Raw genomic sequence first — 27,365 nt, forward strand, 5'->3', positions numbered from 1 at the left:
GAAGACTGGAAGATTGAGGGGATGGGCTATGACTGCTAAAGGGTAAAAAAATTGTTTTGGGGGTTAATGAGGATGTTGTAACATTGGTGATGGTTGCACAACTTTGTGAATATACTAAAAGCCATTGAATTATACACTTTCTATGGATGAATTCTATGGTATGTGAATTATATCTCAATAGAGCTATTATCAAACAACGATAACAATAACAGGCCACACAAACAATATCTGCAGGCAGTGTATGGCCCTGATATAAACTATTCAGGAAATGTATGTGAATGGATGGATGATGAATAAATGAATGAGTATCAGATCATTACTATTATCTGATATCTTCTTCAGCACCCTTGAGGCCGAGTTCGATGCTCTTCCTTTGGGCTCCCAGAGCATATCACTCACACCCCAAGGTTGCACTCACCCAGTAGTGCTGCAATTTATCTGTTTAATGTCTACGTCCACCGCTGGACTGTGGGCTTCTCAAGGGCAAGGAGTGAGTCTTAGTCATCATTATCACCAGCACCTCTTACAGGGCAATAAATGATTTATTTGAATGAAGCAGCCAAGAAATGATGTTCAGGAAGTCTCAAAATAACCTGCATCCTAACTGGACCATCTGTAATGTGTTCCTTCTTAAAGAGGTATATTGCCAGTTAAAATAACCCTGAAGTTAAGCTGCTCAAAGCCCTCCTTGTGCCAGGTCTGAGTCAGAATGTGCATCATGTGAGAAGGGAATGGAAAGTCCTTTTCCTTTCGTTGTAGAAGCAATCTAATGAAAACCTAGACCAGAAGACAATGGAGATAAGGGAACCCACCTCTGGAATAGAGTGCTATATTGAGGAGCAAGTTTCGAGGGAGTTTGCTGAGACAAACAGCAAGACAGGCCTCACTGGAAGAGACACAGGTGGTCTTGCCACTGACTTCTTAGAATGAACTCATAACACCTTTGAAATTTCCCATCCAAGAGCACAGGCCTACTCATACCTTCCCTTTCTCTACCATTCTCTAACCTCTTGTATTTGTTTTTCTTCAGAGTACTTACTGCTGACCGGATTATGTATTTGTTTGTTGTCCGTCTCCCCCACTAGAAGTGAGCAGCAGAGAGCTAGGACTGCTCTACCCCGAAGACCTAGAATACTGCCTGGCACACAGTAGCTCCTCAAAATAAACTTTGGTTGATTTATGTGAACATGTTTTTAAACACCCGAACATCTACCCTGATGAAAGCTCCTTCTTCTGTTCCAGGTTCAGAAGCCTGAAAATCTGGATTTGTTCATTCATTCACACTTGGGGTCTTGACAACCAGGGAATGTCAACCCTCTGAATCCTTAATGTTCACAAAGATGGAATCTGCTAAAAGCAAGTCATGCATTCTGCTCGTTCTTCCAAAAGCAAGATCTCCTGACTAAGGCTCCTGACTAAGGCTCCTGACCAAGCCAGAGCAGGGCTGTGAAGGTAGCAAAGCCTGCCACTCTGGCCCAAACCTTCACCTTTTTCCCTCCAAAGTAGACTCTTTGTCTGCAGAGGATAGAGAAAGCACCTATTTTTTAAAAGTCCACTCGTTGTCCCTCTAAGGCAAGCAGAACTGATACCATCTAAGTATAATCTCCCAGGGGGATTTTAGAATTAAATAAGGGAAGTTTTAAGTTGGTTCGGAAGAAAAGTTTCTCTTTTTAATAATGAGCAACCCAGGATCCTCCAAATTGAGTGTCTTGAGTGCCAGAAGCCCAGATAAACAATAAAGATCTTGATCTGGCTGGCAGTTTGGTGACACTCTAACATACTAGGATATGTCCAAAAAAAACCCCCTTCCAATTCATCTGAAAAAAAGTATGGTTGTCTGTGGGCAAGGAAAATATGACAACCATCTGCATCACATGAGGCAGCTACGCAGTGTCTCATACCAACAGTCCTACTCCTATTGAAAATCCCTTACACATGGGGAATTTTTTGAACTGAGAGAGGTTTCATCTCTTCCTACAGACCTGAGCACAGACACAGCCACTCAACTGGAGGTCAATCCTGTGGCAAAAACCATCCTGAGAGCATTTGGAGGGCTATGACCTTTCCTGGGAATAATTTTACTCCCATGTGTTGGAAGGCACGAGTGGCTTTTTCTGTTGCTGGGCACAAACAGAAAAGCTGCCCTTTGCGATCATGTGCTTTTGCACAAACAGAGATTTACACTCTGTCTATGCTCATGAATGTTATTTCATTCGATCCTCACAGTGACAGGACATGAATAGGTGTACGATACCCCTTTTACATATGGGAAATCTGATTCTCAGAGATTCAGTGTTCTGCTAAAGGGCCGCAGAGCTGGTTAATGGAGATGAACCCAGACCTTTTGATGTTTAAAGCTGTGCTATTCCATGTCATCTCCTTGATCTAAAAAATTTTCCCATCTAGAAGCAACTCCAAGCCCTGCATCTATAAAAAGTACAAGATAATACACAGTGATGCTGAACATGGGCTTACGGGACTTAATGTGTTTCATCCTATGATGAGACATCTGCTGACAGCAATTCCCCTACGGTACCTTGGTCAGGTAGGAGAAGTTTCCCCATGATGCTTATCCCCCTGCAGTGCCCCATGCTCCACAATGTAGTCCAGGAGATATTTAAAATGAAAATGAATTCAGGAAACTGAAAACTTCTAGATTAAAGATACAGCAATGTCTCTCTCCTCCTCCTACCCACCCAAACTCTTAATATATATGTACATATATATATATATATATATATATATATTTTTTTTTTTTTTAACATGAAGAGAAAGAAGGGTAGTAAAGCCAAGCATCCTCTACAGGTGGCAGATATTGTATATTCTATAAGAACTTATAGTGACCCAAAGATTGATAGCTGTATCGAGTAAGTGAAACAGTTAAGTATTACACTTAGTAAGTATTGTGCTCAGTTCTATGCCATGTCGACCGCCCTCGTGTTCTTGAAAAACAGAGATCGCATTGTACGAAGGTGAATTCTCCTTGACCAAAATATTCTCAGTATGTTCTTTGCAGAAACTCCTTGGGCACCTTGTATCTTATATTCAATTTTAATATCGTTGATTAAAAAGCTGCAATCAATAGCTTTCAGCTAAGTCCTTTGTAGGGAGGGGCAAGTGTTAATCTTGTGTCCCTGCCTACAAAAGCCTTTAAGAGATTTTTATCACTGTGTAGGCATAATCCTAGGAGACCAGAAATGCTATTCTTAGAAAAAATTTAACCTAGCTCCCTATAATGAAAATGAGCATTGGAATACCGGCCCTTCTAAGATTAAGCTGATTTTGTAATAGCAATTAACTATTCTCTCCCGATGAATCCAGAGAAATCCCAGGTTGTGTCAAAGCATTAATACATTCAGAGAAGAAAAGGCCTTAGTGGTGTTTCTTATAGGAAGAACTGAATAATTGATCCCAATAGCCATTTAACTAGAGACCCATGGTTAAAAAAGGCTAGCTTTCTCTTATTCCCTGGAAGAACCTCATTTTTCTGGTCACTTGTTCCTTTGCTTTTGTTTTCATTTATACACTTCTCCCACTCTTTTCTTTTTCTTTTCTTTTTTTCACTTTATTTTTTCTAATTTTTTTTAAGTCTATTGGGGTAACATTGGTTAATACAATTATATAATTTTCAGGTGTACATTATAATTTGACATCTGTATAGTCTATTGTGTGTTTACCAGCCAAAGTCCAGTTTCCTTCAGCTGCCATATATTTGATCCCCTTTACCCACTTCACCCCCCTCCTACTCCCCTTTATTTGACCCCTTTACCTCATCTTCCTCCCACCTCTCCCCACCTCCTACCCTCAGGTAACCACTAGTCTATAGTCCATGTCCTCCTTTCTTTATATAATACGACATGGACGTTATTAGTGCTATTCCACAAATATTTTTAATTTTTCACCTTCCCAGCACATAGTAGGACCGCACTTATCCTGCCTCTTTGAAATTCAGTGCAACTCCTGATTTAGTCTGTGACATTCAAACAGACGATCATATTGGGAGAAATTTTTCATATTTCCTTTCTCTTGCGACTGGGGAGGCACAGAAACAGAGGCACCCTCAACCCAGTCCTGAGGGAGCATGACCCAAATTAGAGCCCCCCAGCAGATTTGCTGTGGACACATGGCATAAACAAGAAATAAACCTTTTTTGTCTAAACTCTGAGAATGCTAGGATTGCTTATTGACACAGAATGACCTGGTCTACCCTGATGGACACAGTAACCATGAAAGGAGAGAAGGATTATGCCATAAGTCTAGGAACACAGGCTCTGAGAGGCAGGCCTGGGTTTTAATCTCAGCTTTGCATGTACTATCTGTGAAACCCTGGGGAAATAACATTACATCTCAAGGCTTCTTTGATTTACTCATCTATAAAATAGGGGCATAACTTACTTGTATTATCTGTTTCATAGGGTTATTATGAGGCTAAAATGGGATAATGCAAGCGTGGTGCTGAGCCCTGTGACTGGCACATGGAGAGGGCGGAGCAAATGGCAGTGGCTACACTGGGATGATGATGTTGTTCTTCACAATCCTCTTCAGTGTCGCCTGGCTCCTATTTTGGGGAGCTGATAGATAGGCCTACCTCAGTAAAGAGTACTCTTTACAGGAATATGATAAACACTGGTGGGGGCGGGGTGGTGGTGAGGTGCTAAGGGAATGTATGAGAAGGGCTCCAACCCAGCCTAAGAGAATCAATGATGATTTTTCAGAAGGGATGCTGTTGTGAGTCATGAAAGGCAACGAAGGAGAGATTGGGGAGGGACTTCCAGGCAATGGGCACAGCATGCGCAAGAGGTAAGGGCAAGAAAAAAGGGAACTCCAAAAACACCCAGTTCTTCAATATGAATAAAGTCTAGAGATATGGCTGGGGGTATTGGCAGGGGCTACAGTGCATTAGTTACCTCATTAATTATCTGCCTGCACACAATGGGCTCTTGTGGGTCCCTTTTATCTTGCATCCTTAGAGTCTGACACAAATATGTGGTACACAGTAGGCTCTCAATAAATGTTCACAGAATGTCTGAGGACTAAAACCAAATTTCAGGCTACTTAAGCTTAAGTGTGATACCAGTTTCTCTTCTTTTTTCCGTAAGTTTCCAAACAATGCTTCCACTCAGCCCACTTCTCAGACCCAAATAAATACAAGCTAAAAATATAGCCTAGGTCATGAATCATAAATGAGATGGAAAAGCAGTGACTCACAGAAGTTAATCTGCTTCCCAGGAGAGTGTCGCTGGATGTCCTTTGCTCTGAAAGGTGAGGCAAAATGCCAGCACCATCATTGCGCAGATAAAGCTAACGCAATTCCCAGGCCTGCCACTGGGTGACCATCTGATGTTCTAAAGCTTCCAATCAGAGGGGCCAAGGGACAGCAGCTTCGTGCATCTCAACAGAGGCGAAAAAGGGTGCTCTCTGACCGTGTGCTCAAGGAAATGGCATAGGGCCCTGCTTACTGGCTCAGTGGTCCAAGGTGTCCACCGTCTTGTTGACTATGGTCTTAGTTTGGTTGGTACTGTAGCCAAGGCAAAACCTTTGCAGAATGGTTTAGCAGTGACCTATCAATTAATTATACGTTGTATCATCTAATCTAATAGTGATGGTAAGTGTACCATCTCTCCTGACAACCCATAATACAATTAAAATCCTACATCTTTGCATTTTTATGACCTTACTTCTCAGTTGAGCTCCTCAAAAAATATTAAATAAACTATACTCTGCACCCCAAAATAACACAAATATGACTCAGAACCTAGGGTTTTGGGTTGAATTAAACACTTATTGGAGAAAAAATATGCATCACAAATGAGGGTATCTGCAAGTACTACCACAAGGGAGACAAACTTTAGCAACTTTCTCTTCTACTCCCTTTTCCCCATCCAGCAATGTTTGTACCTACCTCACTTTAGAGATTCAAATACCATTAAACTCTTGCTCCTGCCCCTGCCTGTCAAATGAAATCGTGCTCTCAGGGAATAATCTGAAATCTTAGTAGATATATATAAGTAAATTACTATTAAAAACTGGGTATCATTTAATTGTCACTGAAAAAACCCAATTGGAAAAAGCCAACATTTTTATCATCAGTCACCATGTTTAGTCAAACATGATGTCCCAGTAGGAGCATCTGTATGATGGAAGTTTCAATTTCCTCGACTCTCTAGGACTGTAACCATGCCCAGTGTGTGGTCACATCTAGAGGTCATGGTGGCCCAAGAACCTCATTCACACCACCACTACCCGCCTCCAAGCACTAAAGTCTACATGAATGGTCAGTTGTTCTGTTGTGCTGAAACCACAACTCACATTAGTCAGTCTCCCACATGGTTATAAACTGCCGAATGATGTTGTACTGGTTTTCAGCTTTTATGACTTCTCTGAAAGAAGCAGCCAACAATATGCCTTTGCAGAATTGCGTCCCAAACATTAATCATCTCTCATTACACTTCTTTTTACATAAAACACAAGAGTTTTCTATAGCCCAAGTCAGTGAATTCTGACTCCTGATAATATGACTAAAAGGATACTAGAGCTCAAAGGGACCTTAGAGATTATCCATTTCAAAAAGATTATCATTTTACTTTTCATGGATAAGAAATTAAGTGGCTTATCTGATGTCACTCAGCATTTAAAGGGCATGCAGAGTAGAGTTAACTGAAAACATAAAACAGAAGTCAGAAATGTACAAGGGGAACCAAGGGTATGATATGGTAGAAGACAAGGGCTCACAGAGCATCATGGGGGAAGAGATTGTTAACCAAATTAAGGGCAGCAGAGAGGACCAATAGGTTAATGGTCTGGAAAATTTCCATTAGAATTTGGCAACTGCTAGCTTTAACTGTTGGCTTTAGTGGAGCAATATCAGTAGAGAAGAGGAGTAGAAGCCGGAGAACAGGAGATTTAGAGTGTGATGTAGTGTAAGAAAGTAAACCAGAGAGCATTGTGCTTTTGTTTTTATTTTTGTTCTGAGAAATTTATATTTTAACAAAAGAGGAAAGATAAGCAAAATAGAAGAGGTTATTTTAAGAATGGAACAGACTTGTGTGTGTTCGTGTGATAGAAAGGTTGACAATAACAGGAGAAGAGGAGAGAATGGAGAGATCACAGTCCCTGGGGAGGCAGAAATGGACATTATCCATGAAATGTGTATGGCCTGATTCAAATAACTTCTTTTAATAATGAGTCAGATTCTCCCAAGTGCCCGAATCAAATAGCTTTCGAAGCTGGAAGACTTTGCCCTTTTCATACATCTGGATACTAATGGGAAGTGCTTAAACATTCTTATAAATAATCAGGACCAAGCCTAATGTTGTGTAAATGATAACATTGTATTGGACAGCAGCACAATCCTGTGACTTTGGCAACCACAGGGTTGCTTCAGAATTAAATCACAGAGGCATGGTGATAGGAACTAGAAACGATTGACTAGCTAGTTGATATTTTTTTAAAAGTCAAAACACTAGATCCATGAAATCTTTGCAAGAAAAATCTCTAATGTCCTTTAAAGTCTATTAGCATAAAGTGGATTACTAGTACTATTGTTAGTACATTAAGTGATGACTTTCTAGAAGGGAAGTAATCAAAAAGATAGGAATGTGAAGTTAGATTTTAGAGGCAGGACAGGTCAATTGGTTATAGCTAACAATAGGAGTCTAGTGCAGGTATGAAATTCTCATAGAAATCAAGATGCTTCTTTCCTTCCTCAGCCATTGACTACACTCCAAACCTCAACCATTGTCCTGAATACCCCTGATCAATGGCATTCACTGAGTACACAGATGAAAACCAAGAAGAGTAAGTGACACCACACAGGTGGCTCTAGGCCAGCCATTCCCGTAATCTCTGAAGAGGGTCTCTGTTTATAGAATCATTTCCTTTAACCTCCTTCTAAAATTCCATACCCTCCAGAAAGTCTTCTGATCCTCCCACCTAAGAACTGAGATGAACAATTCAACCATCACCAAAAATCATCCTTTTCAACAATCTAAGCCTACAAACTTGAAGTGGTCCAGGGATGAGCCACTGTAAGGCTTTGCACAGCTCTGTGTGTAACATATTATGATGACCTGCCTGTGTCTCATCCATCTTAAACGATGAGCTCCTAGGTAGCCAGAGCAGAGACTTTCTCTTCCTTTTCCCTCCTACATCTTTTCTGTTTTCCATTTCCTCCATTCTTTCTTACTAACAGAACCCCAGCGTATGCAACTTTAAAACTACCATTTCCCAGCTTCCCAATGAGATGTAAAAGAATGTTATTGAATTCAAGGAAAGCTGTTTAAGAGGGCCAACTCAGCCTGGAGGTGAACAATTTTTGTCATTGACTCTCCTCCTTCCTGCTGCCTGGAAAACAGACATATGGGTGTGGGTGGGGGGGGAGGTGTTCCAGTGGCCTTATTGCAATCTTGAATGAGCATGAGGATGGAAGCCATGTTTTAAGGATGGCCAAACAGAAAGATGGAAGGCATCTCAGTTATTGATAAGACCGTGAGACCACTGTGTAGCTCTGGCCTACCTACCTACAGACTTCTTTTATATGAGCGAAAAAGTAAATCTCTGTCTTTTTTAAAGTTCACTCATTTGAGTCATTGTAAAAACCTAATCTGAGTGACACAGAGGCCTTTTAAACCTGTGCTTTGGAGATGGCATTCAGGGAGTGAGGGCCCCTCTGCAGCTTCCTTTCTACCAAATGAGAGCTCTGTGAAAAGGTTTGCATATTCCTACCTACCAGCAAAAGTAACATTTGAACCAGAAGGCTCATACTTGGCAATGTCAAATGTCCTAAACATGAGAATACAGAAGTAAGGGTTCAAAGAGATTTTTAAAAATTAAGTTGACACTAAAGCCTATGCTTGTGTTTTGTTTTGTTTTGTTTTGTTTTTCCTTAAAAGAGCACTTCGTTCCTTCATTCAGAGACCATTTACTTTTGACTTAGACACCGTTGTAACAGGTTGTCTTCTCTCTAGCTCAGAAGCCCAAATTGAAGTTTAGGGTTTTCCTAGCAACAGGCCCACTGTCAAAAGCAAAGAGTAACAGCTGACTGATTGGAAAGAATTCAAAAAACCATAAAAATATAGACATAAGTTTAAAAAGCTCAGTTATTTGGGGACTCAGAGTTCAAGAGCAACCCATCCCACTCATTAGCTTCTGAGAGTATGCCCTGGGTCCCGGCATAGCACCGTGACTGTTAGAATGAAGGCTCCATTCCCACGAGAAGAAAAAGGAAGCTACATTCCAATCTGTATCCACTCGCAGGTGGTTCTTAGACCCAAGAGAGTTGAAAACAGCTGGCCACACAAAAACTTATATATGAGTATTCATAAAAACTAAAAAGTAAAAACAAACCAAACAGCTATCAGCTGATGAATAGATCAATAAAAGTGTGGTATATCCCTACAATGGAATGTTATTCAGCCATGAAAAGTAATGAAATGCTGATATATACTGCGACATGAATGAACCTTAAAAACATTATGCTAAAATGAAAAAAGCAAGATACAAAGGACTACATATTATATGATTCCATTTATAGGAAACATCCAAAACAAGCAAACCCATAAAGACAGAAAGTAGATTACTGGCTGCCAGAGGCTAGAGTGGAGTGATTGAGAATGACTGCTAATGGGTATGTGGCTTCTTCTTGGAGTGATGAAAATATTCTAAAACTAGATAGTGGCTATGGTTGCACAGTTCTGAGAATATACTTAAAAACACTCAACTATACATTTAGAGGGTGAATTTCTTGGTATGTGAATTATGTCTCAATGAAACCGTTACAAAAATAAAGCATAGATCTAGAGAAAAAGAATTGGAATTTCCTCGAAAAAAAAATTTTTTTTCAGTTATCAAGCATCTTTGACGAGAAAGTAGCATACAATCTTCATTATACAGAGCTTTCTATGTAAAATATTTTAAATTTTAAAAGATTGACTTCTAAAGTGAGAAGCCTCAGTTATCTGAAAAATTCAATGATTTCCTGGTGATATCAACTAAATGAGCTTTACTATATCAGGGTTCCTACTAGTGAGTGTTGACAGCATCTGAGGTCACCTCATTCAGAAGAACCAGCCCCCCTCTTAGCTCACTTAAACAGTCGGGTGATGACTCAAAGAGTTCCTGCCCTTTCACTCTTTTCAGAGTTGCTCAGTGTGTGTAGGAAGCATTAACTCACTAGCAAGGGAGCCACATCAAAACCTTTCTGGAAGTCAGCAGGGTATAAATCATAAATAAATATATTATCCATGAGTGTGCATATTATGCTTCCTGGAGGCATCCAGGATCAATACTCACTCCCTGTCAAGACCCAAGGGCCTCCCACAGCAATACCAACATCCTACCTCATCCTCCTCTTCCTTCTCCCTCTATTGCCACTCCTTCCCCTTTCCTTTCCTCCTCCCCCTCCTCCTTTTTTTCATAGGTAACAGCTCAGTAAGGAAATCTGATTCTTACATTTTCTGAAGGGAGATTTGAAAATTTCACCACACATTCCAGGCCAGAATCTCTTTCCTTTGTTTCACGTTGAGGTTTGCTGCCTGGTTCTTTCCTCCTCCTCAATGATTATCTTCTCTGTTCTCTGTTCAATACATTCTGACCTTCCCTCCACAAAACATTCCTATCACTGAACTAGGCACAGAGATATGGTGCTTGCAATCTTAGCTTTTATTTTCCCAGAACTTTGCAACTTATTACTGGTTGTGATAAAAGATAAAGAATTTAAATTCTGGTATTGAATAAAGGTTTCTTTGTTTCTGAGTGAAAAGCTTATAGCTACTTTAGATGGTTTAACATATTTTTTAAAACTCATCTCTGTATTTGAAAAAATTGAGAAGAGATACTTGAAATAACTTAGGTCCTGAGAGTCCAGCATTATGCAGACAGGTGTTAGCTCCCATGCACTGTCTATCCATGATGTATATATGGAAGGATAGGGGTGCAGTTAAAGCTACTCTGAAAACTTTTAGGCATTTATTTCAAACTTTCAGTACTTCTAAGATATTTTCTTTTCCAATCAAAAACTCTTCCCAAGTATATCTTTATTTAACCAGAATAAGAAATGCCAACATCATTTCAGAAACCAAAAGAACATCATCATAAAAATAGATGAGCCTCTGGTCAGGGTTCTCCTTCATCCTTCCCACAGGTTCCATTCCTAGCTGAAGTACTAGGCCTCATCACTTCTTGGTCTTTTGGCTAAGATCAAGTGAAGTACTAGGCCTCATGTACTTTCCAGCAAAGCCACACAGATCCATGGGCAGGAGAGAGAGGACCCTGCCTGCTCTGGGATATCCCTCCATAGTCTGTACCTTCTCTCATCTGTACAAGGATAATCACATATAACTAGTTTTGACTTCTAGAAAATGAGTTGAAATTGAATGGTGAAAAAAACCAAGACCCTAAAAAGATGTTATCCTTTCTAGCCCTAAATAAACTTGTCTGTGTACTAAAATGAACCAATGGCAGCCAAAAATGCACAACAGAACTTTATTCCACTGTTACTCTCTAATGGAAATACATCAGAAAAGAGCATAGGCTTTGCCTTCTGAAATAACACACACACACACTCACATGTACAGACCTGCACCCATACACTGGGGTGAACTGTTGCAGGTTTGCTAATCTTAATTAAGATTCTCTCACTTTTCTTGAGGAAATGGTCTCTTGATGGACCTCAGCATCTTCAGCTACACAATAAGTGGCAGAGCATGTTCCTAGACTGGACTCCTCCCCTTGTACTGGGAGCATCTACTTCTCAGGAGCCAGGAGCAGGGAAGCAGCTGTATTCAGAGGAGGAGAGCAGCTAAAGGGCAGAAGACAACAAGCTGAAACAGCACAGGGTATGTGAGGGTCTCCTCCAAAGGCCAGGAAGTCAGGGAGTTGTCTCTCAACAGAGGCAACATGTCCCCTTCCTCTGGGACACTATGCTGCCACTGGGAGATCAACAGGTACTGACATGAGACGGTGCCCTGATCTATCAGTCAGAGAGAAAAGAGCATGTTGCAGAACAGCATGCACTGTATGTCTTCATCTGCGTCAACAAGTAAGTTTGTGTGTACATATAAACATGCAATGCTCAGGAAGAAGCGAGAGGGAATGCAAGACAAACTGTTAGGAATGGCAAGTTGCCTTTTACCTTCAGTGTTGTTAGAAAGTTCCCCCTAATGAGTAGTATGTATTACCTTTGACATTTCAGAAAATAGAGACAATGAAGAGAAAAACAGATTAAATAAATAGAACAAGTTAGTCTTCGTTGCTCTTCTTCCCTTATTCTTCTATTTTTAAACAATACAAGTGAGAGAACAATCTCATTCTCAGAAATTCGGTAGCCTTTGCATGCCTAGGAGCACCAGGTGAATAAAAGGTAAAATATATCCATTTTTTTGAGTTGGGTACATTGGCAAATAGATATGTAAAGCCAAATTGGTTTTTGCTAGGGCCTATTTCTAGTAGTTAATGTTATCAAACTAGAAAAAAAAAAAAACATGTATTTTTTTCCCAAATGACAAACAAAAGCTCCTGAGAACAAATTGCATCTCCCCTTGTAACAAATTTATTCTATTTTTTGTTTGTTTTTTTTGTTCACAAAATGCTATGGAGATACAAAAGCATCCTAGAAAATGTAGATTGTTGTTAAGAGAAACAAAAAACAGAGAGTCTTCACTTAGTCTTTGACTAGTAAAAATGTTTGTTTGTTTGTTTGTTTGTTTGTTTAATAAAGAGAGAGGCTTTAGGTCATAGACTAGATTCTAAATTTAAACCTCCATCCCAGAGATACCCTTCCAGTTGCTGATTCAATTTCATCTGAAAACCCAGTCTTGGATAGGATTCTGCAGGGCAGTCAGGATATCTGCCATGTTCTTAGCCGTGGTTTTTACTTTCTCATTTGCCTTGAGACTCTCTGTATATCACTTTCCCCAGACAGAAACTGTTGGAGAGTAGGTAAAAGAGTATATTCATTCAATGCTGTCTGCCCTTCAGGGCGAGATGTTGTCAAGTTTAGCAGGGAAAAAATCTAGGATGTAAAACATGTTACGACAATACAACAAAGCATTTATATTTAATAAATGCATTGTGAGAGACAGCAAATCAAATTGCTGAATTATTAACACACAATACTACAATAAAACTCTACTAATTGGCTGCCACTTAACCAACTTGCTAAGCAGGCAGGCTACTTGAATTTCTACACCTTCTGCTGCCACAATTTAAATTGTGGACTTATCCCACTCTATTCGTGCCACACCTGTATATGGCAATTGTAATTGCTACTGAAATCACATCATTTAAATAGATATTAAACAAACTGATAAAAAATGAGTGTGGATTTTTTTGAAGGTACTCATCTCTATGACAATTAAGCCAAACGTTTTGGAAAGACTTTATGAAGGCAAGTTCTTTTAAAAATAATGTTAGATATGAATAACTCTAAAAGATTTAAAATATAAAACTGATTCTGCACTCAGATTCCTTTGAAGATGTCTCAAAGAGTTCATCTCACTTTAAAGAAAATAAAAGGAGGAATATAGGTGAAAAACTATGGGTAGAATTTATTCAATAATGACGAAAGGGTATATTAATCATTGCATCTATAAAACTTAAAGGCCTTGACTCTACAACACAAAAGCAATTTATATAAAATTTAACTTGTGTCAAAAGAATATATGAAACATTTTCATCAGAGAAGAGGCCTTCTACTATATAAGTTAAGAAACACTCTATTTTTAACCACTCTGGAAAATCACCTAAAATCTTTCTGCCTTAATGGGATAACTGTTAGATAAGGATGTCCGATCCTTTGGCTTAATCTACAAAGTGCAAATCAGTCCTGAGGCTCTCCCCAACTCTGCTTGCCTGCTGGACACCACCTTCTCTTCTAGATGACTCTCTGTGACTTCAAGCTCAATATATTGGAAATCAAACCTCTTTCCTTCCCTCTCAACACTGTTCTCCTCCTGTGGTCCTCCATGTCTTTTACTGGCATGTTCCCATCCCGCCCCAGATCTTTTACCTCAAAACCTCAAGCAGGTTGGATTACAATCTGTCCTCTCTCTTTGCCCTCTTCATCAAATTTCTCTTCCATAATATCTCTACCAGTATTGAACTTCACTCCATCAAGACCCTAATATAGACACTTCTCCCTTTGACCAGTGCTATAATAGCCTCTGAAAGGGATTCCCCTCCTCCAGTTACTCCCTTCTTTAGCCCAAATGAATCCCGATGCTTCTACTCAAACATCTAACTTGATATGTAAGACCTGCTATGATCCAGCTCGAATCTTAGTTTATTATCCACCAGTCTTTTCCAAGCAGCTACTACTTTAACCAAACTAAAATCCATGCTAAAAGCAGTTGTGTATAGCCCATATTTCCTTATCAATGTTCCCTCTATTTGGAATACCCTTTTTAAAATATATATTTCCTGTGGTTAAACGTCTCTGCATTCTTAGGGACCATCTCGGGTGCCATAATCTGCCCTGGAAGCCTTTTCTGACCACCCAGCTAAAAGCTGTCTCTACCTCTTAGAGTTCATTACACTGATGTATTTGACTATTTTCTTTAGGTATATATAACTTAATACTTTGTATTCTGATTATTCACCTCCTAGTTTAAACTGAAAACTATAACAGCAAAGTTTCACAAAGTGTGTTTCATGAAATAATAGTTCTATAAGAAGCTGAACAATAAGTTTGAAAATGCTGCCTACTATAGTCCCCACCTCAGGAATTTCAGGGGGATGGAGAAAAGTGGATGTATACAAGATATGTCGTAAAGGTGGTATTGACAGGACTTAATAATGGAAGGCTGTGTAATCTAGAATTACTTTTGGATTTCTGACTCGAACAATTGGGAGATGCCATTCACTGAGACAGCAGGAGGTGTGAAGAGGTGTCGGTAACCAGTGATGCTTGGTTTGCAAGTTGATTTAATATCATAGTGGAGAGCGGTGGTAAGAAGATCAATGGCCAAACCCAGATCTCTTTCTCAGTTCTCCTCTTCCTTGAATGCTCCTTGGTTCTGACTGTTCTGTCCAACCTCTTTTTCCTATCTCCGTAGATGATCCTGTCCTCTCTCCATCGTGCTCCTCACACTGCTAGTTCTGTCACCGATGCTTTTCCTTCCTATCTCCACAGAATATCTAAATGTGGCACTCTCAAAGCTGTCTTCTCTTCCCGCTCTGTGCCTTCCCTATGGTAGCCTTGTCCATTCCCTGAGTCTTGATGACAACAGCAACAAAAAATAATTTATTCTCAATTCTAACTATTCTATTTTCTGCTGGAGAGTCCCACCTGATGCTTTGAGGTCACCCTGAATTCAGCACATGTAAAATGGAACTGACCCTCAAACCCTTCCTGCTTCCTCTCTTCCTCCTCTGAAGGGTCTCACATCTCTCATTTCTATTGCCACTGCCTTTGTTCCCATACTGCTTTTCGCTTGGGATCCCTTTCTCCAGTCACCCTCCTCTGTGAGTGTTGTAACCCATGCAATCTTTCTGAAACATATTTATGATTTTGTCATTCCCCTATTTAAAAAACATTCTATGGTTTTCTGTTGGAAAACCCAACTTTTCAGATACTATACAACTCCGTTATAGCATCAGTCCATCTTACTTTCCCTCTGATCGCCTATATATATCTCATGTTCTCTCCAACCAAATCAAATTACTCTCTATTCCCCAAATGCATCCTCTACCTTCCTACTTCCATGCCTTGGCTCCTGCCATTCTCTTTGCCTAGAATGCCTCTCCTCTATCTGTGCCTATGGAAACTCTACCCATTTCTCAAGACTCAATTATGATGCCTTTTCCTTCATGAAATCTTCTCTAATTATCTAAAATGGAAGGAGTTGTCTTTCCTCCTTGAACTCATACATGCTTTAGTTGAATCACTTTGTTGTCATTTATTATACACTGCTTTATATTACAGTAATTTGTGTGGACATCTTTGTTCTCCTTGCATAGCATAACCTTCTGATGCAAGAATTATGTCATATTCACAAAAGGTAGTTTAAGAGCACTAGCCTGGGAGTCAGTAGACCTGAATTTTAGTCCTTGCCCTGCAGCTGATGAATCCTGTGGCCGATGAGCCCTGTGACCTTGGAGAGCTTAAATGACTATGAAATAGAACTTTGTAGTCTAATGTATCAGTCTGAGTCCTGAGTCCAGGGTTAAAGGAACCATGCGGAAAGGGAGGAGGGGGAGTGTTTAATGCCTTTCAAGGACCTAGAGCTGGCAAAGTTAAAAAAAATAAATAACTCTGAATTATACATTTCACCATTTCCTAATGAATGATTTATGTAAATTATTATGATGACACTGAAGGAAAAAATCCAATTTCTGAGGTTGTCCTTATAGCACTTGGGAGTTTTAATCATGTTGCCTGCTCTCTGACACTCCCTCCCTTCTAACTGAAGGAAGTTTCCAACACCAAGGCAGGCTCTGTTCTTAAAATATACTTGTAAGTTACTTGTTAAAACTCTTAATGCATTTTCCTAAGGGAATGAAGGTGCCAATAATGGTAGGGTACCAGTGGTTAGGATACCAAGCTAGCATGTAAACAGCATTTAGCCCAGAGTGCACCTGAGTTATGGTCGAATCTGCTGCTAACATGGACATACCTGATCTACAAGTGAGTCATAGCAAAAATGTACGGCTGATTTGCCACACGCTCATTCCCATCACTTGAAATCTTGATGTGGAAGCCAGAGGAATATTGTTTGGGTGGGTGTGAGAGAGTGAACTATAATATTTAGAGAATCTGTGGGTTTAAAGAGAAAGAAGAAAACAAGAAAATTAGAAGTAGCTTAGGTTAGATTTTTCAGGAGCCAAACAACTAATCAATTATTTATTCTTCCATTTGCTATTACCAGTGAATGCACATCCCAGGTTTATGCACTTTATCCCACAAACTCAATGTTTCTCACACTCATTATTGACACGTTGGGCCTGAGACTTTTGTGTTGCCGGGGCTGTCCTGTGCACTGTAGGCTCTCTAGCTGCATCCCTGGCCTCCAGTCACTAAAGGCCAGTAGCACGCACACACGCACACCAGTTATGATGACCAAAAATGTCTCCAGGCATTTCCAAATGTCCCAAGTGTCAAAAACATCTCTGGCTGAGAATCACTACTCTAACTAGACTCAGCAGAGGTTCCCAATTTTCTGTGTGTCAGAATCACATAGGGAGCTAGTTTAAAAAGAAAAAAAAAAAAAAGGCAAGTCTCTGGGTGTGAATCAGAGATTCTGATCCAGTAAGTCTAGGATCAGGGCCAGAAATCTACATTTTTCACAAGCGTTTTTAACTAATAATAGGCGGGCCTTGGAAAACTTAGGGAAATACTACAATGAAGATTCAAAGAAGTATATAAGTATTTTATCAAAAGCAAATACCTTTCACTCTGCTGCACTGAGGGAAGAAGACGACTAACTAGTGAAGAAATAGCAGGCAACCTTAGGAGGGCAGGTTGCCCTGGGGAGCATCCTGGGGAAGGTTTAGGGAGGAAAGTTCCACTGGGGTGGCACTGCTGCCCAGGAGAAAGGGTGCCAAGGGCACAAGTGAACAGCGAAAATCACATTTAGTCTGAGGCAAATGGTTTTTGCCTGAAGCCACCCCTGGATCTTTGAAAGCTGATTCTTCACCTGGGAACTACTATGTGAAAGGCTAAGCTTTTTACATATATTTTCTCATTTAAGCCCCTCTCTAACTGTCTACGAAAGCTTATCAACTTTTAACATTATTTCTCTGGGAAAATTCATGGTCGCCAAAAACTGATATACAAACTAACTTTTGACCCACCACCTCTTCACAAAATAGGGGTGGCCTGTACCTGTCCTTGCGCTCCGCTACCCTTAAAACTCTTGCAACTATGTCAGGATGAGAAAAGGCTCTCTGAGTTGAGAAGGCAGGATCCCTACTTTGTGAATCTCACCCAGCCCCCAGTACCCTGTCCTTCTGCATAAAAGAAAGAAGCCCTGGTATGTTGCCCAAGAACATGACAATCTCAGCTTCTCTCTCAGGTATTCTGAATTAGAAAATGAAAGACAAAGGGGTTAGAAATTTCTTCTCATTCTAAAGCCATAGGTGGGTGTCAAACCCAGCCACCTAGGGAACAGACGGGTGATGTATGTAAATGAAACTGGGTGGGCTGAGGCTCAGTATCCAGCTCCGGCTATCTGCTGACTTGTGGGGTGGCCTGCTGGTGTTGCCAGCTCTTCTGAGAAGCCAGAAATCCAGAGTTTTATATGAAATCTCTTAGTTTTAAAATGTTGGTAACTAATTCAAAACAATTATTTTTCTAATTTAACCAAACTAAACATGTCACTAAGCTGCTGGTTTATGACCTCTATGTTCCAGATCCTTTTGTGAGTAGGATTCTGCCTGTGCTATGCATTCTTTCCTCTCTCTTTCTCTCTCCCATCCCTCTCTCCCTCCCTCTCAATCCCACTGACCTCCCATAAGCAATATAATTTCCAACTCCTCCCTAGAACTGCCTTTTACCTCATTTTCCTTCAGAAATTTGGCTACCAGTGTTGGACCCTGACCAAACTTCATTCCATCTTTCCCCAGCCTTAGACGTCCCTATAGGTTGGCTGTCATTTCCTTTATGATCTTCTGCTGTGTCCTCCCTCAGCATCACCCCCTTTGGTTGCTTGTTGCTTCTGGATTTCACATTAATGTGCTTAAGCCATCTGTTCTTCCTGTCCTTCGGGGGCAGGAAATAGGAGGACGATGGCTAGTTGACATTGGTAGGTCTCTGAGCATTATGAACTCTTGACCTGCATCCTGGCTAGGCCCCAGGGAAGTGGCCAGGCCTCCCAAGGAGGATGGCTAGAGGGGCAGCCAACCAGTCTAGATTCTTGGCAAGGAGACCCCAAATGGGTAGAGAGTTCAGTGTGAAAATAGAGGCCCAGACATAGGGGTACCTCCTATCTTTAATGGACTATCAAGATCTTAAAAAATGAACTGAAAGTCAGAGGCCTTCACACCATTTAAAGACACAAAACAAGCCCCCAAGTTCACTCTGTGATTCTGGTTAGAGTTTAGGGGACAAATAATGAAATTATTGCCAGCCAAGCAGAAAATGACTTGGTATGGATTTCATATGATTTAAAAAATATTTTTTAAATGACATTTCTTGTACACCTGAGATTATGGTTGCAAATTTGTATTTACTCATCATCATTGCTACAATAGCAATAAATTTCATATGATTTCTACCAATGTGCTCAATTAAAAATCCAGTTTTCTGATGCCTCTCAACTTTTCCAAACACTGCCTTACAAAACTCTCCTGTTTCAGATGCAATCTTTTCATGTAATGGCCCTTTGTAGGAAGCACTGAGCCTACATATTTTGGTCAACATGATCTTGATATGTCAGTGCAAATCTGAGCAGAACCCCCTGAGCTCCAAACCTTGTATCTTTTAGGAGAAGGGAAGAAACCCCACCTACCTCATATTCCTATTGCTGGTTAGAAGGGGTGTGTGGAATCACTTTGCCTTATGAACTGTGCGAATTTAGATCATTCTCCTCATGATGGAACTGTCATGTTGGGAATTGTCACATTGGGAAACAGAGGTGGTTCAAATCAATCCATGTGATGACATGGTATTGGCTTTAAAGTGATATGACAATGGAAGTGGGAAGAAAAGTCATGTGAGGGAAATGATTCCAAAGAATTGTGAAAGATAAATGAAATGGGACCAAACCATGCATATTGCACAAGTCCTCGCCCAGCATGGACATGTTGCCTTCCACGGGAACCTCCATAAATAATAGGATGGAACTGGCAAAGTCAATGCACTTGAGGCTCCTTGCCAGTCCTCCCTGCCCTCCTTTTCCTTCTCGCTGCTTTTTAAAGATAATTTTCTTATTAGAAAAAGTTTTCATTCTTCTCTTTTAAAAAAAGCGCGCACCCAGCATTTTAATCAAGTAGACACATTGGGCACAGCACATTTAGTTTGGAGAGTGAGGGAAGATGAAGCAAGATAGGGGTAAAAAATAAAGTATTGTACACAGAACCGGGAGTTCTTGTCTGGGCTCCACCATGGAGTTGCTGTGTGGCATGGGGCAAGTTGCTTCATGTCTCTGAGCCTCTCTTTCCTCAACTGTAAATAAGGTTTTGAACTTGGTGATCTCTATGACTCTTTCTTCCAGTTAACGCTTTAGTGGCCAAGGGTCAAGGACTGGACAGATCAAGCCACGCGTAAGGGTTTAAAGAGAATAATAGAAACAAAAGGTCAAATCTTCCTAAGTTCTAGCAGCATCTACTTCTATATCTACTCCAAGAAAGAAACAGAAAGGGAAATATAATACCTTCAACATCAAACTGTCAGTTTTAGGATTTATTTCCTCCAACCTGTCCCACCTCCTTTTTAATTACCAATAACTTAGCAAAGAGGAAAATCAGCAGAAGCAGAAAGTCATCTCTGTTGGCTGTGAGTACCTGACCCACACCACTCAGGTCTGCCTTTATTTTGCATAAAACACGGAACTGTCTCTTCAGGGGTTTTCTAGAGTTACAAATCTCCCTCTTTCAAACTTAGAGTTATTAGACTGTCTATGTTTGCAGCAGGGCCATTTTCTCTTAGTTCTTTGTCCATACAGAACAGAGATGGGTTAACTCCTGGTGCTCCTACAGTCCTCGGGTTGGATACCAAGCCCCGATCTGGCCTGGCTGCCTGGATGACATGAGCAATGCCATGTTCTCAGGGTCCCAGCCACCATCATTCACCCCTGGCCTGCCCCCTGGACCAGCCCTCCCTTGCCCCTCCCCAGAATTCTACACTCAGATGCCATTCCACAACCTGACTCCTTTCTCATCATCTCTCTAAAACTTACCACCTACACCCATGCCCGTATGACATACCCTCGATGCTTTATTGGTGAAGCCAGCTCAGTGTTAGTACAAGGGTATTAAAAACATTCCTTCTCCTCTCAATTTACACAAAGATGTTAAACATTATTTCCTTCAGGAAACTGTCTTGAATCTGTTTTCTAACCAAAAGAGATCCTAACAGAAGGAGATTTAAGGCCGGCGGGAAAGGAAACCAGGAGTCTCAGGAGCTTAGCATTTTCTTCCATCTTCTCATTTTAAATAGGAGAAAATGATGCTTGGAGAGGTAAGGAGACTCACCCAAGGTCACAAGGCTGTTTAATTTGGGAGTCATTACTTTAACCCAGATCTTATAACTCCTAGACTTGTGCTTTCCTGTGAAAAAGATACGTGGAGCAGACAGAACATTGTATTTCCACGAACCACATCTAATCTAGACAATAGACAACAGTAATCTATTGGCTCAGTATTAAGATACAGCATTTGGCATGGGAAAATAGACAGTAAGAACATACTGTGAGATTTACAAAGGAAGTAAAGAAAATCTCTCAACACAAATCCATATTTGCACAAAAAGCTGATGAGCCCAATATCCAAGAATATTGTGTGGGCAAACACATTGCAATAAATGGTCTTGAGGACTGTTATGACTTGAATTACATCACCCAAGAAGGCTAAGTTGAGGTGTTAACTCCCAGAACCTAGGAACATGAACTTATTTGAAATTTGAGTCTTTGCAGATGTTATCAAGTTAAGATGTGGTCATGCTGGATTAATGTGGGCCCTAATCCAATGACTGTTGTCCTTAAAAAAAAAGAGGAAAATTTGGACATGGACACACAGGGTTGGAAGCTATGTGAAAATGGAAGCAGAGATTAGAGTGATGCATATCTACTAGCCAAGGAATGACAAGGACTGCTGGTCCTCACCAGAAGCTAGAAGAGGCAAAAAAAAAAGGTCCTCCCCTAGAACCTTCAGAGAGAGCATGGCCCTGCTGATACCTTGATTTCAGCGTTCTAGTCTCCAGAATTGCAAGATAATGAATTTCTGTTGAATTCCAGTTTGTGATATTTGTTACAGCAGCCCTAAGAAACTAATACAATCTGGGGAGGTGGTTGGCCTGGGCTGGGCTAGAGTGAGGACACTGAATCATGCAAATGAAGAAACACAGTGAGTTGTATGGGTTGGTCCCATGATAAAGCTATACTACACAGTGTGGTTCTTCATGTACACTATTCACAAACTTTCAGGATGGCCTGTATTGACCAGAGGTAGGGAGCGGGGGTGGGACAAAGATGAGCACTGGAGGCAGACAAACCTGGATTTGAATTCTGTCTGCTATGTAGGTTGTAAAGTGTAGGGTAGTTATCATACTTTTGGGATCTCAGCGTCCTCACTTAGAGAACACAGCCTGCTTCAACAGGTAAAGTGAGAGTTGGGCTTACCTGTAGGAGCTCTGTCAGAGTTAGCTTCTGTGCTTCCTCTGCTTTATTTAGTCTTTGAACTAAGTTGTAGGCAATTTGGAGGTTAGGGTTGGAAAAGGAAACTAACAGTTTAAACACTTCCATGGGGAAACAGGAGCCTACAGTCATTAAATGCTGATATGGGGAAGAGGGGGCACCTCCAAGGCCATACAGACTAATCCTCTCACTTTAGAGATGAGCACACTGGTCATGTTTTGTATTTTCCACACTCACTACAGATTATGTGGGGCACCTGGGAGACCTCTAAGTAAATGTCCGTTGATAGGCAAAGTGATTTGGGAAGACCTCATAAAGAAATAAGACTTAATCTTGTGGTGGAAACAAATGTCACCATTTGGCACTGTTTAACAGACTTTACTCACCTCACTACTTGCTCAGATAAGATCTGGTTGTCCATTCCTGGCTCAGTATCTCAAAGAATGATTTGCCAGCCCACCTTTCTAAAGAGACCCTTAGGGGATTTATGGCCTGAGCTTAGTAAAAGTTAGTAAAAAATAGGTGTTCAGGATTCATAAAGTATTTTCAGCTGTATAACTGATTCTATATCATAAGACCAAAAGAAGAGTCATTTTAAAAAATATTTAACTCAGAGTCGACTCTAACTTAGAAAAAATAGGAAATATATTTCCTGTTGTAAAGATAAAACATGCAGGAAAACAAAATGAAGAATAGCTGTAACTATGCTAATTTTTACCCAAAAGGAATACAATACCCTCCATCTCCACCCAAGCAACTGCCATTCTTACTTCCTCTGCTTTATTGATCTTCCTAGCACTTATTACACATGACATATCATATCGACTTGTCTATTCAGTCAGGGCCTGTCTCCACTCGCTAGAATGTAAGTTCTACCAGGGCTCAGACCTGGTCTCTTTTACTCACTGATGTATCCTCAGGGCCAGAACAGTTCCTGTCTCATAATTGGCTCACAATACATATTTGTTGAATAAATGAGTGAATGAATAAAGAAGTTTGGGCTGGCAGCAGTCACATGATATGGATAAGGAAGTGAAATCTGTTGGCTGCCTTTTGCCTACTATATTTGTTCCTACATCCACTAGCCATTAAAAATATCTCTGTCACTTCTCTGCTCTGATTCCATCTTCACCAAGTAACCTTTGATTTTAATCTTCCTCTGTGCATTTTCCTACATGTAGAAATACAAGGACAGCAATTTTGGTTCACTTGGTCTGTAAATGAATAGGTGTCATTTCATTTTTTAAACTTGAGTCACATCTTAAAGAATTATGAGGAATAGAATCTCAATCAGGATGAAACCTGTGGTAAAAAGAGCAAACACTGGCATGCAGGGAACTTGGGTTCTAGATCGAACTCTCCTTTTAACTCTCCTGTGTGGTCTAAAAAAACCCACTTCTCTGGGCTTTATAGTTTCCTCATGGGGTACTGAACTTGATAACTTCTGAGTCCCTTCTGTCTTTCAAAGTTAGGATTCTATAAAAATTACTAAAATAGGCTCTTCCATGTATTTTGACTTTCTAACAGAGGTGTTAACTCATGGCCTGCGTCACCGTCTATTAATAAAATAGTGTGGTCCACTTGGGCCATAGGTCAGCACTTTTCCTGGGGTCAGTTATTATTGCCAGAAAAAGACAGATGGTGTCCTCATTAAAAATCTAAAATGCTAGTGGAGGCACTCCCCAGAGAAAAGAGAGATTATACATCTTCCTTTTCACATTTAATATTGTACAGGTGCATGGGTGTGGGGAGGTAGTAGGAGGTACAAGAGGGAAGGAAAAGCAAGACAGGGTAGAGGATGTCTAGGTAATGGGAAGGCAGGTGCAGAGACCATGTGTTTGGAGAGTCACTTGTTTTCCCATTAGGGCCTGGCAGACATTTAAACTCAACAAACGAGAATGTGTCCATGAATTTTTAGTAGATACATGAAAGTTTTCTATTATGAGCCATGTCACTGTGGGGGAGGGCAGGAGCTGAGTGTCCCATAAATTTATCTTCCTTCCAGATTTTAGTTATCCATTTGCCAAGGCTGCCCCAAATCAACTCTTTTTGTAACCCTTCTAATATTCATTGTGTGGCTTTTCTAGAGATCTCAATTGACTGTTTATAATACAGTTATTTAAGAGCTACTCATATTTATACCTTCAAATTAGACTGCTCACCTGAGTGCTAGTCTTATGTGACTGCCTATCTACAAATAAGTACCACTTAGATATCATTACTTTCAATGTAACATATTGAATACAAACTTAGCATGAGTCTCCCTTCCTAACTCACACAGTTTCTATCACTGACATCGCTAATCCCATTCCAAGGCTTCAATTTGAAGTTATTTTTTACTCCTCACAACCCTTCATCAATAGTCATCTACATCTTCCATAAATAGTAACAAACTTGCCAATCTACCCACTCCTCAATAAATGATGACTATTCTGTTATGTGTATTATGACCTAAAATGACCTAAAATGAGCTGATCAATCACCCCAAACTGTTGAGTCTCTTGCATTCAACTCTTTCGTCTTCACTTTCATCCCTATTTTCATCCCTCTTGCCTAAATCTCCAGAGCATATTTCTTACTGGCCTTCCAGTCTCTAATTTTTCCCTCCTTTGATCCATCTTAAATCCACAGATTGATCTTTTTGAAATCGCTGTCATCAAGTCATAGTTTGCCCACACACCTAAACAAGGAGAGATCTTGTTTGCCAATCAGTGTTCAAAAACTCCTCGTTTAGTATTTAAGAGCTTTGGTCAACTGCCCTCTCCTCCCCAAGCTACCCGTGATGTATGTTCATCTTATTTGACTCATATTTGTTTGAAGACCAACTATGTACCAGCCACTCTCTCTATGACCCACTTGCTTCCAGCATTCCCCTTCCTCTTCAATTAAGCCCAGCTTATATGATGCTCCCCTGCAGCCACCACAGTGAAAACTGCCTTTGGGACTCTGCTTGTATTCTTGCCCTGCCAGGAATCTCTTCCTTTCTGCCAAACCAGATCTGCTATCTCTTCCAAAATGTACCTTCTTCAGAAGGTTGCCCATGTGAATGAATCCCAGACCACAATCACCTTTCCCTTCTCCTGAATTCCCTCTGCATACTCACATTAGTTATCTATTGCTAAGTACATTTCTCTTATTATTTTCCATGCACTCATTGGTCTCCCAGATTGAAATGTGAGCTCCAGAAAGGCAAGAGCCAAATTTCATTTTCTTCTTTTACTCAGATCTGGAATGAACAAGGATCTTGATTTTGCACAAAGCTCATGGACAAGGCCCACTTGTTGCAGTGTAAGGCAACAAAGGCAAAATGCACACCAGAGACCTAAGACTAGCTCTTCATACAAGGCCATATTTTGAGAAGTGTTTGTTAAATGCTGAATTAAATTTTTAAAATTCAAGATCCTTACATACTACGTATTCCTCTATCCCAAAAATGTCTACCGAAACACAATGGCTGGTATAACCCACTGGGTCTCAATCACTAATGGATTTGAAATGCTTGACTCTTCTTGGCCAGAATGCTAAGTCCAGTAGGGACAAGAAGGCGCTGTTTCAGCTGTCCCTATCAGAAGTTGCCCCTACACCTGGCAACTATCTACAAGTTAGCAAAGTTGTCTTACTTCAGTACAAGCCAGATATTTGTAGGGAAACCTGTAAGCCCAGCTCCCCTCCTCCTCTTGGTCCAGTTGCAACCTCTTGTCCAAATCTAGACCACAGCCAGGTGAAGTGCAGCCCCTTGCAGAAAGCATAGAGGCTGCCCCTTTGCCCAGGAGTTCTTAGGAGTGCAGAAAGGGAAATGGACTTACCCTCACATAATAGTTCATGCCCATCCCCAACAGGTGCTGCAGAAAGTTCCTGTCCTGCCTGTTCCCTGGGGTTGGCTCCCCAGGGCCGGGAAGGGGGCAGGCATCGGGAGTTAAGGCGGCCGGCCTGTGCCCAACCACGTCCTGCTGCGACGGAGGCGCAGACCTGGCCCTATTTTGACTGGGTTCTGGGGAAGCCGGGTTGCTGGGAGCCGGATCCTGGCTTTCCTGGAGCTTCAGCCGAGGCACCTCTTTGGTACCCAAGCAAAAGTTTTTCAGACTCAGCAAGGTGGCTGGGTTGGCTAGTTTCACGCTGGCCATGCGCGGGATCAAGGTGCACAGTGGGGTAGGGCTCTCCTGGGACGCCAAGGTGGCATCTTCAGCCGGCAAGTGAGGAGCCAGGGCGGGGTAGGGAGGCTGCGGCGAGCTCTTGTTCCCGACGGAGCCTCCAGGGCTGCCTTCGTCCAAGGACGTGATGGACTCATTCCGAAAGCGGCTGTACTTGGCCCTGTGCAGCATCCCGGGGTGCCCGAAGAGTCCTACATACAGCACGAGTCCTGCCAAGCTGTCCTGACTGCGTTCTCGCATAGCCTTGGCAGTGCTGAAACAGGATATTGTTGCATAAATCGCCTCGTCGTCTGCTGGATAAACAGTACGGAAAACAAACGCCTCAACCCCCCATGCAACTCGCGGTGGCCACCTCTCCAGCTCTGCTTCAGGGCCCTTTAGGGTGACAGCCCAGGGGAAAAACGCCTCCCCAGCTGATTTCAGTCCCTCCCTGGCTCAGGCGGAGGCACCCGATGTTCTCGCCTTGGATTCTTTGCTGGGAAATCCTGGGTCCAGGCTCGCGGCGGCGGGGATCTTTCATGGCCAACTCCTAGGCACAGAACCGGGCCGAGCACCCGCCAGCCGGTCCCGCCGCATCGCCAGCGGTGCAGGAACCTTGCAGAATACTTAGCGCCCCCACCCCGCCCCCAGCCTCCCCTCTGCACACAGGAACTTTCAAACCTGCTCCCTCCGGTTCCCACAGGGCGGGGCAATGACTGAACTATTAACCCTTTATTTGTTCCAGTGATTGTTCATTTAAAAAATGAAAAAAAGAAAAGGTATATATGAGCCGAAGGCCCTTCTGCCCGAGTTCTGCTGATTCTGATAGCTGAGCTCTCTTGGACGATCTTATCTTGCATCCCATCTGGGCCACAAGCGAGGAATACTAGTGACCGGCGCTGCTCAGCATTATTTCACAGACTTGAGATCCCTCGGTGTTCCTCGGGTC

The 27,365-nt window shown here is 41.4% G+C and overlaps 1 protein-coding gene across 1 annotated transcript in view; it reads right to left on the minus strand.

Annotated features, from left to right (window-relative positions):
• The window catches only part of SHC4 (SHC adaptor protein 4), a 107,315-nt gene extending 80,306 nt beyond the window's left edge, over nucleotides 1–27,009 (minus strand). Inside the window, exon 1 of the mRNA XM_036239564.1 lies at nucleotides 26,093–27,009. Within this exon, the coding sequence (XP_036095457.1) occupies nucleotides 26,093–26,677 (585 nt within the window). The 5' untranslated portion in view covers nucleotides 26,678–27,009. The remainder of the gene's footprint in view (nucleotides 1–26,092) is intronic.
• Between the last annotated feature and the right edge of the window lie 356 nt (nucleotides 27,010–27,365).

Source organism: Rousettus aegyptiacus, unplaced genomic scaffold (genome assembly GCF_014176215.1).
Source record: "Rousettus aegyptiacus isolate mRouAeg1 unplaced genomic scaffold, mRouAeg1.p scaffold_m13_p_3, whole genome shotgun sequence".
NCBI lineage: Eukaryota > Metazoa > Chordata > Mammalia > Chiroptera > Pteropodidae > Rousettus > Rousettus aegyptiacus.